Raw genomic sequence first — 16628 nt, forward strand, 5'->3', positions numbered from 1 at the left:
AACGAATTGCCAAGTGGAAAACACACGCGAGCCGAGACACCCGATATTTTAATGCACACTTGGCCGACACTTGTGTCTGACGGGGCGAAACGTGGGCAATCATAAAATTCCGTAACCAATGATTAAAAAGCGGTTTAAGAGCATAATTAGCGTCCTACAGCTAATTTAGCAATACCAATAAGCCGAATCGGTCTTGGGCCTGTACAGTATGCTTTCTGTAGAGAAAAACACATTTCTCCCTATATGGCACCACGCCCATGTAAGACAATTGTTGACACACGGTAAGCAGAACGAAGATTCAATCATATATATCTATATTGTCGAACAATGCAGCTTCATGCAAATCTGGTCGACATCAATCTTGTGACCATTAACGAAATGTCGAAGATCGAAATAGCCTGAACGATAATGACAAAACGTTATTGGTTCTGCGTGACTGCGTTTTATTCACAGACCGCCCCATCGCTTGCCTTTTCGATGCTCTCCTCACAACAATTCCTGTCTATTACGTCATGGAGGAACACGCTTGGACAAATATGGAAGCATGAAACTTGGGGTAACTATGGCAAACTTTTTCTTTCTCTTCAGCTGCAAAATTGGTGCGAAAGTACACCATAAAAGTCTTGCTGCAACTATAGACTAAGGCCGCTCAGCAAACATTCAAATTTTTCAAACCAATTGCAAAATCTTTGACTAATACGTCATCGCATTTCGGGAAGGCGTCTTTCCGCAGTGCGCAGGCAGGAATGGGCGAAAGAATTTTTTCTCCCCGCACTCGACTTTTTCTGCGACCGACGAAGCGCGTCGGCCAGACAGACTACTCACCTGGAAAAAATGTGAACTATGCGCTCAACTGTAGTGCTTTAAAGTTTAAACTGAACGATAACGGAGCATTGAATGCAACGAGGCGTGTTACTTAAACCAAGCCTGGACTGCACGGTTTGCAAAGGTCGGCCATACAGTCCCGAGTCACGACGCGTTGCCTCGAACATGTGTCACCACTTCCCGGTAGCAATCAACATTTGTTAACACAATCAACAAAGAGCCTAAAACAGTGAGTCATCAAAAGTTAGCTAATATGCAAACAATACACACCACACAATAGCCATGATTAGTTGGCCATAACCCCGATATTGTGACGTTACAGAGTGTTCGTATACAAGCTTCTACCCTGTAGCCTTAAATGCGGAAACTTTCGGTCGTCAATTTTATATAAATTTTTAGTAATGTGTAACGCACGCCTCTAACACGCCATCTTATGGCCAATGTACTTTCTTACGCCTCCGACATAAAACTTCCGAGCAAGAAGCAACCAATAAAAAAACGTTGTTTTCTGTTTTAAAAATGAAAGTAGTGTCCGACTATTAAACGCTGTGCGGAATTTGTTTTTACCGTGAATAACATACTTACCCAATACACCACCCCGAAAAACACGTTTGAGATATCCCTACAATGAAACTACCGATCCTATTATCTGCTATTCCACGCAGATCACACACTACTGACAACTCCTTATGTTAAACAATGGGCTAGTGTTACGCAGTTACACGAAACAACTGCAAATGATAAGTCATAACGTACATGGAGTTACGAACTACATAAGTATAGATAACTCACCATAATCATTAAAAAATCGGTTTAATAATAGAACCACAACTAATTCCAACGCTTTTCGCTACCAATAAACCTAACCATAAAACGTTACAAGCGCCCTCGCAAAACAACGAAATTATATCCCTACAGAAGTTTACTCTGCCGTGATATTTCAAAAAATGACATCATCAAAGAAGCGTGCTGTGAACTACTGTGTTACGCGATACACCACATCAACACAATACACCGCGCCTTTCCCTATGGACCACTTGAACCGTTCGTAAAATAGGAAACCCTACGCGGAATACGTCCGTGGGTAAACCACTTGAGCTGAGACGCTATATAGCTTTAGTTAAATACAACGTGTCGTGATGTAGCACCGCGTTAATCAACTGCTGTATATACGAACACGTAATGTATGGATAGGAAACACCTGTTACTGAATAAATGTTACACAACAATTTTAATTGCTAACTTAAAGAATATATGTATAAATTCTAAACAAAAAAATGACTATTTATTGATTTAGATTTATATATATATATACACATCTTTTTTTATAATAAAAGTAAAATTGGCTACAAATAGATATAGGAATTATAAACAGAATGTTTATTTAATTGCATAAAACATTTGTAAATGTCACATGACAGAATGATTTATTAGAAGTGATTCTAAGTTAAAACAAATCCGCTCTTTCTTGGTGCTTAAATTAATTACAGAAACGTGACAGTTATAGATAACTCTGCCCAATAGAAATTGGTGAATATTTAAGAAGTACGAAAACTATACATAAGGTTGTGTATATTATCTATGACGAAAAACATATTGTAGAAAGTAGTTACACCCAGTAATATAATATTTCTAGATTTTAAAAAGATACAAAATTAAACACAGTTAAACACAAGAACAACAACAGTGATGATATGTAAATCAAGGGTAAAAAAAGGAATTATGCAAAAATCTAATGGAGATCCATTATATTTAACCAAGATTTTAAGGCTGCATTTGTGAATGTTTCATCAAAGAAAACAAGTTAAACATGATGACACTTAACACAGACACAGTTACACAATTTTACAATGTATTTGTCTAACAAATCATTTTATAGTAACTTGGTAAGCATGGCTTACTCTAGTTAATGTATAAATACCAAAAAATTTACAGCTTGGATCTCAGTAGTACAATAAGACTTATATCTGGTAAGGTACAACACAATAAGAGCAGCAATTTCTGTTAGTATTAATATGCAATACATATGCATATAATAATACATTGAAATACCAAAATTGAACATGCAGTTTATACACGTATAAACGATAACTTAACTAGTTTGTTTGGCATAAATTGCGCTGAAGTATACTGCCATAAATTATTGAATATGCACAATGCAGTGAATATATTACTCTTTCAGCTCCCATTTTCGTCTGCACTTGCTATTAGCTTTAACCAAACAACACATTTGCATTTTGCATGAATGCATATTAACCTTTGTTTATATTGGCAAAGAAAGAGGGAATATGCATATAGGTGCTACCGCTGACTAAATAGTCAATATAACTTATAAAAAAAATATAATCAGTAAATCACTAAATCGTAGATAAACTGCCAAAGCCTCCCTGTAATGTAACCTTTAGGTTGACTTCAATAAAAAACTTACAGTGCTGACTACTGTCGCAGTGTCACACATCTTATATAGCGGCATAGCGCATATAATATTAACGTATGGTTCGGTACCATATATACGATAAACGAGCACGCGCTACATGTGCTGGAAAGTGTAAGTCGGACATACGACAGGCAAAGGCTTCTATAATTTAAACCTAAAGAAAACAAGATTTGTTATCTTTTTATTAGCTGTAGTTAGATTTGCAGATTTGCAACACAAGCTTGCACAGACACTTACCGACTGATGCTTGATCCCACAAACATCTACCGATTTCTGTTTCCAAATTTACACTCCTTGATCGGTAACATTCTGGCAAAGTTTCCGCGCTGGGAGCGTTTAGCAGTTAGCGTATTCTTGTGTCAACACTTTTCGTGGCAGTTCGCAATTTTTGAAACAGTGGGAGATCGTGATGCGTTTATTGCGGGTCTCTTGCAAAAGTACACAAGGTATACTCAAAAACATTCCTCTGCAATGGCGGTACCCTGACTTTCACTAAGCTAATATATTTTTCTAAAGTTCAATTAAAATTACAGAAACAAAATGTTATTTAAACTTAAAATTCAAAGCAACATTTATCCAATTTATATTTTTACAGAATAAAACTGGGCTTCAAATACAATATATAATTTTAGTTTTAATGAAACGGGAATAGTGAACCATCTCCTCATCTATACAAGTTTAGTTGGTCAATGAGAATGACTGTACTTTTGTAAAGTTTAGATGAATATACGAAATCGGAAGGCAATAAATATAAAACTGACAGAAAAAAACTTGTTTGGAACAAGATAATAACTGGAAGGGGATCATGCAGTTTGTTGATACAAGAGAAAATCATTTGAAGCATATTAAAACAATTGAAAAGCGTCAAAGTATGAAATTTATAACCGCGCTGTTGATGGCTGAAAACAAAAAAAAAACTCCAGGTTTCATTCAGTTTCAAAAATACGGTATATGTGAACTCTGAATTCGGTTTGATATTTATCTCACAGCCTAGCGTTTCACTCTTCGCTATGACCAAATTAGCGAAACGAGGAGCGCCTTTGACGCTCATGAAAGTAGCAACACGCTTACAGTGAGTAATACAACAAGAATAACGGTACGATTAAGACTAACCACAGCCTTCGCTGCGTTTCGTCCATTTCCAACTTCAGAGGTGGTGTGGTTTGAACCTTTGTGGGGTATTTTGGGTTGATCTGGTTCTCTAACCCCACTATACATCCCACGGTCGCATCCAAACCATGTTACACCTATGTACTCCGGATAACCTTTGCTGACAGAGAGTAAATCATCATCCAGCTTCCAGCATCTTGTGCCTTTTAGGAAGTAAACTGAACGGTCGGAAGGATTCGAAAGCGCGGCATCAATATTAGCAGGTACGTCACGCAAAACGCTGATGTTTCTTGGATAGCCCAGCTCTATCTGTCTACGATCCTGTAAATACAGATTTTAAGGAATGCAGGAACGAAACTTATTATTATTATTTGCTTAGTCGTAGAGCAATAATGAGTTCATGTAAAAAGCGAATAATAACTCTTAGTAGAATAAAAGTTTCATATTTGGCCATAAACATGCGTTAAATGTATTTTTTGCGGTTTAGTAAATAGTATACCCATTGAACTTGTGCAAAAAAATATTACACACACCTCATCGTATTTCCAAAATCGTTCGCCCCTAAAAAAATAAGTTCCACCGTTGCTGTCCCAGATCATAGCAGCGTCTATACCGCCATCCATCGGCAGACCGAAGTCGCTTATTGGTCTGGGCGAACCCGCAACCATATTCGTGTCAGAGTAGGCCCAGTATCTCGTGCCTGTAGTAAAATCAATACCCATGTAATCATTGGGCTATAACAGGATTAAACCAGCGGACTAAACGGTGCCAAGTAAAACTGATTGATAATGAAAAATCGATCAAGTTTATACCAGCACAGCGTTTTTTTTTATTTCTGAAACTTCAAGCTGTACAATATGTAGTTTGCTCACCCGAAAAAAAGAAAGTCTTTTCGTCACGGGAGTAAGCGGCGTCTACGTTCACATTTGGGAAATTTGTCCAAAATCGGCTCATTTTGATTCGGTCGTCTCGTCCATCTTTCAGGATGCGCCAGAAGTAATTGCCCTGAAATAAAATTCAGTAATCGAAAAACGACCAGATGGTTTTTAAAACGCATATACTGCATATGCGAACTCACATTCGTAGTGGGATGCACGACCATGTCATTAGCCTTTTGGATTAGATGCAAACAAGTAATATCTTATGTACCAGAAAACACCGCTTACCCTGAAGAAATAAATGTCGCTCCTGATATTCGCGACTGCGTCGAATTCCTTTTCGCATAACTCGGGAGATTGGGTGATCGGTAGCTTGTTGTTTTCCTGAAAAATTCCTCTTGTAGAGCCAAGCGTGGGACTTGCGAACACGAATGGATCGTCTTGTGATAATAATGGTCCATTCTGTTTTTCCGACCCTAAAGGTAGAACAATTAAGAATCGCAACAAAAACAATAAATGGATAAGAATAACACGAAACTGCAAAATTAAGTGTATATTTTCTGTTTATATTTTTACAAAGTATATATAATTGTATTCTTGTTTTATTAAAAAACAGTATTTTAATTCATTTACTCAAACTTGTGCTGGGTTGCATTTACATTTATCGTTTCCCGGTCTGTGGGCTGCGAATATATGTCGCAGTATTGTGGGTTACGGAACCTCAACTGTCCCCTGGGTAAAATTGTGTGGCATTCTACTAATTAAAAGGCCAATATTCATTGACACATAACACAATGTGAAGAGGAAAATCGTTTTGTTTTTAGTGGTTACCCAAAGCGACAGCAGAAGCTATACGAATTAGATTTACCGACAAACTAGGACCGTTAAAAGTTATTTATAGCCGATAGAATATTGCTGTCTGTAGTACTGTGCGTAAGATTTTTGGCAAATTACAACGCTATTTCAGAGTCTTAAAGATAGGTTTATATAATCCTTATTATCCTCTTTGTTTGCCACCAAACGAGATGATAAAAGAGAACAAAAACATGCAAAATAAAACTTCTAGGCGGCGTAGAAGACTTTTTCTTTAATAGCGAAAAGATATTAAATCCGCCCTAATATTATCTGTCACCATTGACGTTATGCTGAAGTTCGAGCAGCTTGCTATTGTAGTCGATTTAAAAATTAGATAAATCGAACGGGCTGACAAATTCAATTAGTCCTTTATATTCGACCCGAGCGCTAAAGAGCAGCAAAATCTGTATAAATATTTCATGGCTTTGTTAATACTTATAGTGGCAAACATCTTCCACTTTCTGCGCTCCGAGACGCTGAGAGAGTTAATTCTTCCCCAGTTCAATACTTACACAAACTTGTATGAACTAACTCATGACTGCCATGCAACAAAAGGCGAAGATTACAGCAAGATGCAGCATTGCACCAGGATGGGACCATAGTTACACCGTTCGACGAGAGAATATAGTTTTCAGTTTTTAAGTTTATAAAACAAAATGAAACTTTCTCTACAATTAGCGTAAAGGTTCTGGTAAGATGGTCTATGACTTCCATTCCTGATGGTCGTATAATTTAATGGTAAAGGAAGAATATTTGCACATTTATAAAACCGTAACCTCACGACTCAGGAGCGTTGTTAATTGTTGAAAAGGGGCGCCGTTTTTACAACACCGGTTATAGTATAAAAAACATATAGACCCTTACCATAAAGGGTATAAATGGCTTGAATATCGTCACTACTCAAACTAATGCCTTCCTTATAACCCTGGTAGAATGGCAGCATTACAGAACCTTTGCTGGTGCTGTGGCCCAAACCAAGAGCATGTCCAAACTCGTGTACGGCAACCATGAACAAGCTTGTACCATCTGTTGTGTGTAAATAAATTAAGCGAGGTATAAAATATAACCCAGCATGAAATGATCCGATTTGTATTGACTACAGGATACTGCGAAGTCATGAACGACAAAGAAAATACGTATGAAAAAAATCGAATTATTACATTTTTTATTGTTTACGAAGTTAAACTTAATATTGATTTATGCAAAATGTTTTCATTTATTTACATACCAATCATTGATTGATATAACGAAATCTTGTATTCAAGAAACTAATATTTAATGGCATTCATTAAAAAAATAATTACCTTCCTGTGACATGTACGTCCATTTTTCATCTCCATCAAAATGCACGTCCCCGTCTACGTAATCCCTGNGCCGGGGTAAAAAGCATGCGCTAGGGTGTGTCCTGGACCGTCGAATGGGTAGCCGTCGTTGTGGTAGCCCCGCGGGAATGATATCATAATATCCACATCTTTCTGCCATTGCTGCGACACAGACAGAATTGTTTTGTCAGGTTTTATGTCAGCTTAAGCACGTCCATTACGCTAAGCGCGGTTAACGCCTACTGATGTGATTTTTAGAAACGATCAATAGTTACCTGGGTGAAGACCAATGGGGTGTTCTTGCTCCAAACGTCTAGGGCACGAGCGACGGCGTCTTGCTGCTGCAGAGTCGACATGTCATCGGTGTACATGCGGAATCTATCGCACGTAATATATGCAAAGGTTTATTTTATGGTAAAAACTAAAGGTAGTGTGATATATTTAAGCAGCGTGTGACATTGTCAAATAGTTTGATATAAGCAATATATTTTGATTTTTTGTTGCCATTTTGTATTGTAAAATACGCAGTAATCAAACGTTCGAAGTTTGTGGCTTCTATAGAGAACGACACATTCTACTCAACTGTTAAATAGCTGCAACATTACAGTAACCGAGATATGTTTACAGTTAAATCGTCGTTCATGCGTTAGCGCAACCCAATAGGCAAATTATAATCAATACCAAATTGAATTGAATGCACATTTTTAGATTTAAATCCTGTTAAAGGGGGGGGTCACCCGAATGAGGAAACTACAAATAATTTTACAATCAATTTCGCAATTAATGATTTATCTTTCTGTGGGAAGTGGGCGAGCTATTTCGAGCATTAAGTTGCCCATTTAGGTGGCGGCCATTAACCGGAATTACAAGATTTCGATTGGCAAAATTGTTTTTGATCGGAAATAAAACACTGGAGTACGAATTCATACCTCATGGGATTACTTTTATTATGAAGTAGGATATAGGTTGAGTAAAATAGTATATGTTTTCAATCTCTTTTATAGTCCCATATGGCAGAAAACAAGGAATATTGACAGAACTGTACTATCCTCAAGACTTTAAGTTTAAGATGACGTTGTCAATTGTTAAACTATGGAATAGAGTGCGCGAATATCTATCTTACCCCACGGTACCATATAACTGCCGAAAAATAGGAACAATATGGAAATTCTATGGGTAATACACCAAATACAGTGGCTGTTATAAGAAATACAAAATCTCGTACCCGTATGTTATTCTTTTGCTTGGCCAATGTCCCATCAAAGTATAACGTTTCTTCCGACTCAGTTTCGCAAGAGCTTCGAGAACTGGAGTTGCCTTGACTGGTTTCAGTGTTGTGTTACTGACCATTTGACGAAGTGGAACATGAGTATTGGAAACTGAAATGGGTGGAGTGTTACAACATTAGGAGAATTAGAGTCATAATAGTAGTTTGAAATCTGGCGGTGTTGGTTGTTTTTTTTGCCTCTTTAAAAAAAACATTTAATTTGTTTAAATTTTGCGCAGCGCAGCTTGAAAGAACTTACATTACGCGTATAGGCCTTTCAATCGAAGCATCAACTGTCAAATGTTATGAAAACTGATAAAACACTGTAAACATGATAGGTATAGATATGATACACCTGTAAAGCGTACGTAATGGGTTTATCCTCGATTACATGCGCCAACTGTACACATATTGCAGGCTGGGTAAACCGCATTAATTTTACACAACAATTTAAAAACATTTTTTCTTTCCATTTTTTTTTAAATTCTTTCAATCAGCCATAACCACTTACTTTCTAATTCTGAATCAACTCTTTTGGAAGGAATGTCCCAGAGTCCACACCTTGGTTGCTGCATCAAGTACAGAGTGTCCTCATCCAGTAATCCAGTATCTGTGAGGCCATACATCTTCTGGAACTTGGATGTAGCAGCCATTAGGTCATCTTCAGAACGTTCTCGGTCGTGGGGCGCCAAGTATCCATATTTTACCAGGAAATTCTGAAACATGCGTTTTGATCAAAATTTAACCCCAATGGCGAGTTTTTAATTTTATTGGAGAAAATCAATCTTTCGCAAATGAGCGCGTAGGGTGTTGTTTATACGCTTGGAGCTGTTAATTCAAAAAGAGAGTAGCGAGTTAAAGAAATATTCGAGTCGTTACATATAAGAGCTAACCACCACTAGTATCGATCTCCATTGATTGCCGCTTTCGAGTTTGAAGTTTATTTCGAGCGTTTTTGTGTCTATGCCGATGATGCGGTGACGCTAAGCCGGCGTAATTTCCGCAAATGATTTGACCTTATATCGTTCATGGACTGCACGAAAGGAAAATCATTTTTCCCGACAGGCGCGCCGGGCCGGGCGATAGAACGTGATAAGCGCAAATGTTATTACGGTATTAAGGTCCGCGCACTAAATCAGGCGCCTGTTTTCAATTATGTGCGTGGCTGGATGCTGGAACATGCCCGTGGGAGGATAGGCGGGACAGTGAGACCGCTTGCTGCTTCTACAGATCCATCGTAATTAGATAAAACGTCAGGTGAAGTAAACCAAGAAACTGCACGCCGGAAAATCCCATTAAAACGCGCTGTGTGTGTGGACTATAATGGCGAGCGGTTTAATTGGATGGAAAATATGAGCGTCTCGTCTGGTTGTCCCGGTTCTAAGTCTCGTGCTGTTTTTGGCACAAATGCGTGGCGGCGGGCCAGCACGGAACTAATCACACACGTGCTTATGCCACTTTGCGAAATGTTGTGGTTTATCGTAGATGTAATACGATCGATTGCGAATTTTAAAGTGCAGGTGAAATGTCTCATCTAAAGCGGAATTGCTATACAGCGTAAGCGTAGAATCTCTAGCATGAATGTCCTACTCTAAAAGAAGTACATCCAATATGGCAAGCCGCTCGCATGCGGATTTAAATCGTAATCAATATAAGCTTTGAACACCCCCTGGCCTGTACGCCCGAGTACAACGTACAAATACTGAATACGCATCCCTACTTACACACACATGGTCTTAATACACTTACCACTCCACTGTCCACTTCCGCAGGCACCGAGTTATCCACGGGCGTGATTTCATGTAATCTAGACACGGGGCTTGCAGAAGACATCGCTATGGCATGGCAATACGAGGTAATAAAAAGCGCCACCGATCTCATGGTTGATAACTTAGTCCTTGGACGTCCATTATGTTTGTTGCTTGAACTACAAGGAGTTCTTTTCATTGTACACCTCATGCTGTTTGTAGACACCTGTGCCTAACAGTACAATCACATTTTAAATGGAGAAAACGCATACACTTTAAAACAACTGTGGTTATAATATACGTCTTAATGTTGTAACGTTCAACAGTGATCATTCTTGTTATTAATTATAGTTTTCTGCACCACACAAATTGAAGCGCTGCTGTCTGTGATTCTCAGTTTTTTAGGCCTAAAGTACATAATACTGCGAAGATTTTTACCAAAGAAACTATCTATATGATAAAAACGAACTGAAACTATTATAAATCCATAAGCATCACTGAATAATTAAAATTGCCTGGTATAAATGATTGCAAAACTTCGGACATGCATCCTGACGATACTCCATGGAATTTTGAACAAACAAACTTCCCATACGAACAACAACGCAGCCCTGGCTCCTTGCTCTCAAATTAATAAACGGCGATTTCAATTTTTCCGCTAATGGCCGATCACTGATCTGCAGGCACACTTAAATCGCAATGAATCGTTAAATGCGGCAAGGGCGGACTTTCTCGCGACGGAAGATTTAGGCGAAGGATTAAAACGCGGTCCCACAGGGAAATCACGGTCGCCGAGAAGCTGCATGCATAATAGAGCAGGAGACGAAGAAGGTATAGCGTCAATGGCCGAGCGCGTTTTATCCGCCGTACGTCGGCCGACTTCGTATGCCTGACCCTTGCTGTTGTTTTCGAAACGTTGACCACGGATACGTTAAAGTGGGCCTCGAGTATCGTAGCATATGTTACTGGTCACTCACGACCGGACAAGGTTAAAACGTCAGATGCTGCGTGACCCTTATCGCTCACAATTTCTTGTTGGATAGACTCGTGATTTTTAATGTATTCCAAACGCTGAATCATACAGCTACTTCACTAATCTACTAGAACCTTTCAACCATATTGTCATGGTCAAAAGCTACTTGGCAAAAAATAACGTAACTACTTATAGTTGTAAGTTGGGGTAAAATGATCCAGGTTTTCATTCTTTTATACTGCCCGGTTTGGCAGTAAACAAAGAATATTTACAGAATTATATAAACGCATATTCTTACGCTTACGACTATGAAAAAGCTATGTTCATTGTTAAAAATACATTTAGGAAGTTACATTATGCTAACGGTATGTATGTCCATCTTACCCCGCCTACTATATATATATATATATATATCAACTACATAAATCTACTTACGGAACATAATATGAAAGCATTCGTACACACAGGTCATGCGGGATATACTAAACGAGGTCCTTAATATTCATGCATGCATTATAATGAGAAATTAACACAGGGTGAAATGAAGCAAAACAAACGACGGGACAGTGTGTGACATGTGGGCAAGCATTGTGTAGCAAGTCTGGTAATCTCGGTGAAAATATAAAGTTGGATTGAAAGAATGAAAGGCTTAAATGAGAGTGCAATTTACAGAGTCGTACTTCGCATTGGCCTTTTACGTGTGGTGGGTTTAAACGGTGTTAGTATAAAATGATCATAATAATGTTTAAACGTCTGTGTATAAAAGATCTGGATATTTCGGAACGTTATTTTAGTGTCGTCATTATGTAGCAACATAGTTGCCCATCATTATGCCAGTGGTAACAATAACGAACATCAAATAACTGAAGTTATTTGTGGGCGATTATTTCTCTGTTCTTATATTGACAGGAGTGCACGAACTAATTCGATGTGGTTAAACATAGGGTTCAATTGGAAAATTAACTGTTTAGAGGCTGACTGTTTATAATAGGATTAAACCCTATATAGAGGCGTAAAAAATGCATTTGTAGATCATATGTTTTATCGTTTCACTGATTTGAATTATAACACAGGCCCAACGCGAAGTTACTCCGACTCTGCTATTGGCAATGACGACAACGAATCTCAAGGTGGTAACATAAAAGATTAAAACACGATAAAGTCGATCATTGGGGTTTAAAATATGTGAATAATTAATTAGAAGTTAAAACGATCAGCGAAACGTGGAACAAAAAGCAACACAAAGTGATAAATCCATGCAAGTGGAAACGACAAACGAAACTCCTTAAGGGGTGATGAGATTAAAATCAAATTGAAATCAAATTAAGGCATGCCAGGGGTGACGTGTATCACCTTAGAATGTTTAATCAGCATTTTACTTCGAACTCTTCGATCTCATAAGCTGATGAGGGGGGGTACCTGCCAACGATATTAACGAGTATGGAAACTATGGGAAATGGTTTTTAATTTCTTGATTTACGATAAATATTATAGTAGGGTGGGGTAAGATGGGACACCTTTTTCTATTTTCCTGTTCCAATTGCTAGTAAACGAAGAAAATTCAAAGAATTATAAGACTGTATCCTCACGACTCTCATAGACCGCTGTTAATTATTTGAAAATCGAACAAGATATTTAAATATCATGTGCTAAAGGTTGTCATGTCCTCCCCACCCTGCTATATATGAAACAAAACAACGTTTTATTCTAACTGCTTTATCGTTAATTCCCGTATTTTCGTTGTTTTAAATACTATTGGATTCATTACCGTATTTAAGCAATAAATAATATTTTATGTTATTTTTGTACGGACAATTAACGAAATAACACAGTCGTCATTTTGTAAAAAATGAAAAAAAACACGACATCTTACTTGTAGCACATTCCAGAGATAGTGTTGAAATCGTGTGGTTGGGAAACATCAATAGTTTTCTGGTTCGGTTTCATGGAAGTTCTTGGGCGACCGTATTTCTCAACGAATGTAGATTTAGTTGTGGTGCTATGCTCCAGCATGGGAAGCAACTGAATTAATGAATGAATGAATGTAACTTAATTATTGTTGCATGGCAGGGCAATGGGCAACGGCAGTTGTTATAACACAGATGCTTTACCCAAAGACATATACGCCCACAGCGGTAAGAGCATCGAGTGTGGCATGTGTAACCTTTTCGAAGGCACGCGCGCTAGCCAATGTACCTGGCGCACTGGTAACCCAAAGGTATTTTGGAGCAGCTTAGGACGGTGGTAAAGTGCTCGCCTCTAGGTCGCAGAGAATAAGATTGCGAGGCTCGACGCAGTTACCGTTATGGACGTATGCGTCTCTATAGGCAAGACACTAAGTTGCTTTAACATTCCTCTTTCATGAGTAAACTAAAGTACAAACCACCACCTTTTTGGGCAACATGATCTCCTTGTAGTTCTCGTGGAAGTCTCCGAATCTTCTGCGTGGTTTGGCTCCCCAATCCTGATAGAATGCTTTGTTTGCCGTGGTGCTGTAAAACTTACCTCTTTCAATACCTCTGTTGGTCTGTGGTCGGTTCGCTGAGATGTCTTGTGATGGGGGAATCTCTTTAGGAGTGAAGTCACGCTGTGTGGGTGTGGATATATGTTAATATGGTCATGGGTTAGGTATAACTGTTTGTGAACATTATATAGATTATACCACAATAGCATTTACTCAATACCTTCAATGAATGAAACATAAGACACGTATTGATTTGCGTTGCTGTAATGAAACCAAACCATACAAGAAAACATATAAAAAGTCCCCCAAAACACTTTTAGCATTGTTTTTACAAAACTTACAGTCATTGTAGTATTTGTTTGCATGGCATCAGTGGATAGCTGGGTGTTGTCAACAAGTTTTGAGAGACCCGGTCGTGGATGTTCCTTCACATTCCAACCTTGGTAACAATTCCTTTGCTCTGTGTCGAACACTAGGCTGAAAATGGAATTAATTTAAGAATGTCATTTTGCTACTATTTTTCTATATTGGACTATATTAGTTATGGTAGTGTGCATAAACCTAAAGAACACTGTGTACGGGATTTTTTTTTTAAAATCCCTTTTTTATATTTAAAGTAGCACTTAAAAGTTGCACTTAACCCCTTAAGGCACTTAACTCTATAACACTAGCACTCAAGACAGTGTCCTCTTGAAACAGTTCAAGTCGTTTAAATAAGAACTTTACATAAAGTAGGGTGGGGGAAGATGGGACAACATTTTATTCCATTTTCTCATCACACTTAGAAGTAAACAAAACAATGGATCCTCATGACTCCCATAGACCGTTGTTAATTGTTTAAAACACGATCAGGATATTTGGATAATATGTGCTAAAGGTGTCCCGTCTTCCCCCCCCCTACTGTAAAGAAAAACAAACAACATTTTTCAAACTATTCTAAAAGATTAAGTCATAAACCACTCACTCATGATTCATTTTAATATCCAGTGTATCAGGTGCAGGTGTTGCTGCTTTTGGTGGTAGTGGATATTTCTCGCGTTGTGGGAAATCAGCTTGGTATTTACTGTTGAACTCCATTTTACGTTGTGCAAGCTGTCTCACAATGGAGCCTGGCTTTGGGCTTATTGCCACTGCCGAGCTGGGCTTGACAAACTGGTATGTTTCACGGTGCGTGGTTTTCAAGTCATGGTTACCTGACAACAAATTAAACCAAGAGGTATATAACTATTTTCTGAAATATTTATTTGCGTATCGACCTTCAATGTTATACAGACCATCATAATCAGGATGAATAAAACTAAACAGTGCAAAATGTACTACTGGTACAGTAAAGTAGGGAAATGGAAACAACAGTTTATATACAAGCTGATACTTACTGAACTGAATGAGTGCTCAGGAAAACAAAAATTTTAGATTTTTAGGTTTCGCCAAAATCCCAAATTTCCTTACCTTCTCCTACTTTAATATTTGCAGCAGCTACTTTGGCCATCTCAGGTTTTGGCATGCTTTTGTATGGATAGTCAGTGTGGGTTCGTGACTTCGTCAATTCTTCTATGTTTTTTGGTTTGTTCCGATCTGGGTAGATGAGTGGTGAAGTAAAGGCTGGAAGTTCACCAAAACGTTGCTTCATTTTTGGTTTCCAATCTTGGTAGTAATATTTGTTCATTGTCCGTCCATCAAATTTTACCGGTTCTGCTTTCTGGTCGCTGTTAGTCTTTGGTCTCTATGAAAAAGCCATAAGTAAATACATGTAGGCGCCAAACATTTTAATATGCAGAAGAGACAGTGATAGTTGGACGGCCATTCCCATGAACAAAACTTGTTGGTTTGAACACGTTTGTCTAAAAGATTAAGTTTAGTGCTTTAAGATTAATAAACATTATTATCTTATATTTAATACATTACCATAAGTATAGCTGGTAAAGCAGACTTTGGTGCAAAATCATGTCTGTACATTGTTACATTGCTGAGTGGTTCATCAGGTACCACATGTTCCTCAATCTAATAACACATGCATGTAAGAGAACATAGAAATATAAGTTACAACGCACAGTGTGTTTGTATTGCCTATGACTTTTATTCGTCTTAGTCGATGTTACATTAAATGTTCAATTTTACACTTTTTTTATAATGATTTGGCTAAATGTTTTTCTTATCAAGTACAAGCACCCAGTGTCTAATTGTAGGACTTTTAGTTGTTGGAATAAAACACCTCATCATTTAACATAAAATACTTACTGGTTTAATTATTTCCCTCTTTGCACTTAAATCTTGTGAAGCATAACTTTTCATGGTGGTGGTCATAGTTTGCATTGGTGGATGTTGAACCTTTGCTTTCTCTGGAGGTGGCTTTAAAGTTTGAGATGGCACAAAATCCCTAAAATAAATTAATAATATACGCCTTATTTGAAAAGATTGAATGAGAATTGCTGGTCTATCAAACTTTAAAACTTCACTCAATTAGTGAAATAAATATATATATGTAAATATATTTATGAGCAATTAACATATTGCGCAATATAATATAACGATACACACTATTGTTAAATACAAGCAGGTAATCTAGACACACTTATAAAAACAGAATTCTTAAAATAGGATATCTCACTCATGTTTGATGAACGTTTTCTGATAACTTGATTCTGTTCCCCCAAGTTTTCCTTGATTGACGTCAACTCTTTTTGAAACTCGCTTCACCACCAACGGCCGACCCATCTTAAATTTATGATTGAAACCTACTAAACCTTAA

General features: G+C 37.8%; 2 protein-coding genes and 1 non-coding gene across 3 annotated transcripts; 1 reads left to right on the forward strand and 2 right to left on the reverse strand.

Annotated features, from left to right (window-relative positions):
• Positions 1–3647: 3647 nt before the first annotated feature.
• LOC100179354 (matrix metalloproteinase-17-like) lies at positions 3648–13423 on the reverse strand. The gene is given in 13 exon segments (XM_004225994.3): positions 3648–4693; positions 4906–5072; positions 5245–5377; positions 5539–5726; positions 6970–7131; positions 7410–7476; positions 7479–7589; positions 7703–7805; positions 8653–8806; positions 9206–9410; positions 10444–10674; positions 12769–12834; positions 13289–13423. Coding segments are annotated over 12 exon segments (1926 nt in total). The 5' UTR covers positions 12790–12834; positions 13289–13423; the 3' UTR covers positions 3648–4309.
• Positions 10026–10071, forward strand: mir4205 (microRNA 4205). Its single transcript, NR_034601.1, has one exon. It is a non-coding gene; the product is annotated as a microRNA 4205 (primary transcript).
• Positions 13285–16594, reverse strand: LOC104265675. The gene is made up of 8 exons (XM_009860202.2): positions 16488–16594; positions 16118–16256; positions 15785–15880; positions 15329–15602; positions 14844–15072; positions 14221–14356; positions 13805–14002; positions 13285–13437 (listed from the first exon to the last, which is right to left on the reverse strand). Exons 1-8 carry the CDS (start codon positions 16592–16594, stop codon positions 13285–13287), a joined length of 1332 nt encoding a protein of 443 aa, XP_009858504.2.
• Positions 16595–16628: the final 34 nt, after the last annotated feature.

The sequence above is a fragment of the Ciona intestinalis genome, chromosome 4 (assembly GCF_000224145.3).
Source record: "Ciona intestinalis chromosome 4, KH, whole genome shotgun sequence".
Taxonomy (NCBI): domain Eukaryota; kingdom Metazoa; phylum Chordata; class Ascidiacea; order Phlebobranchia; family Cionidae; genus Ciona; species Ciona intestinalis.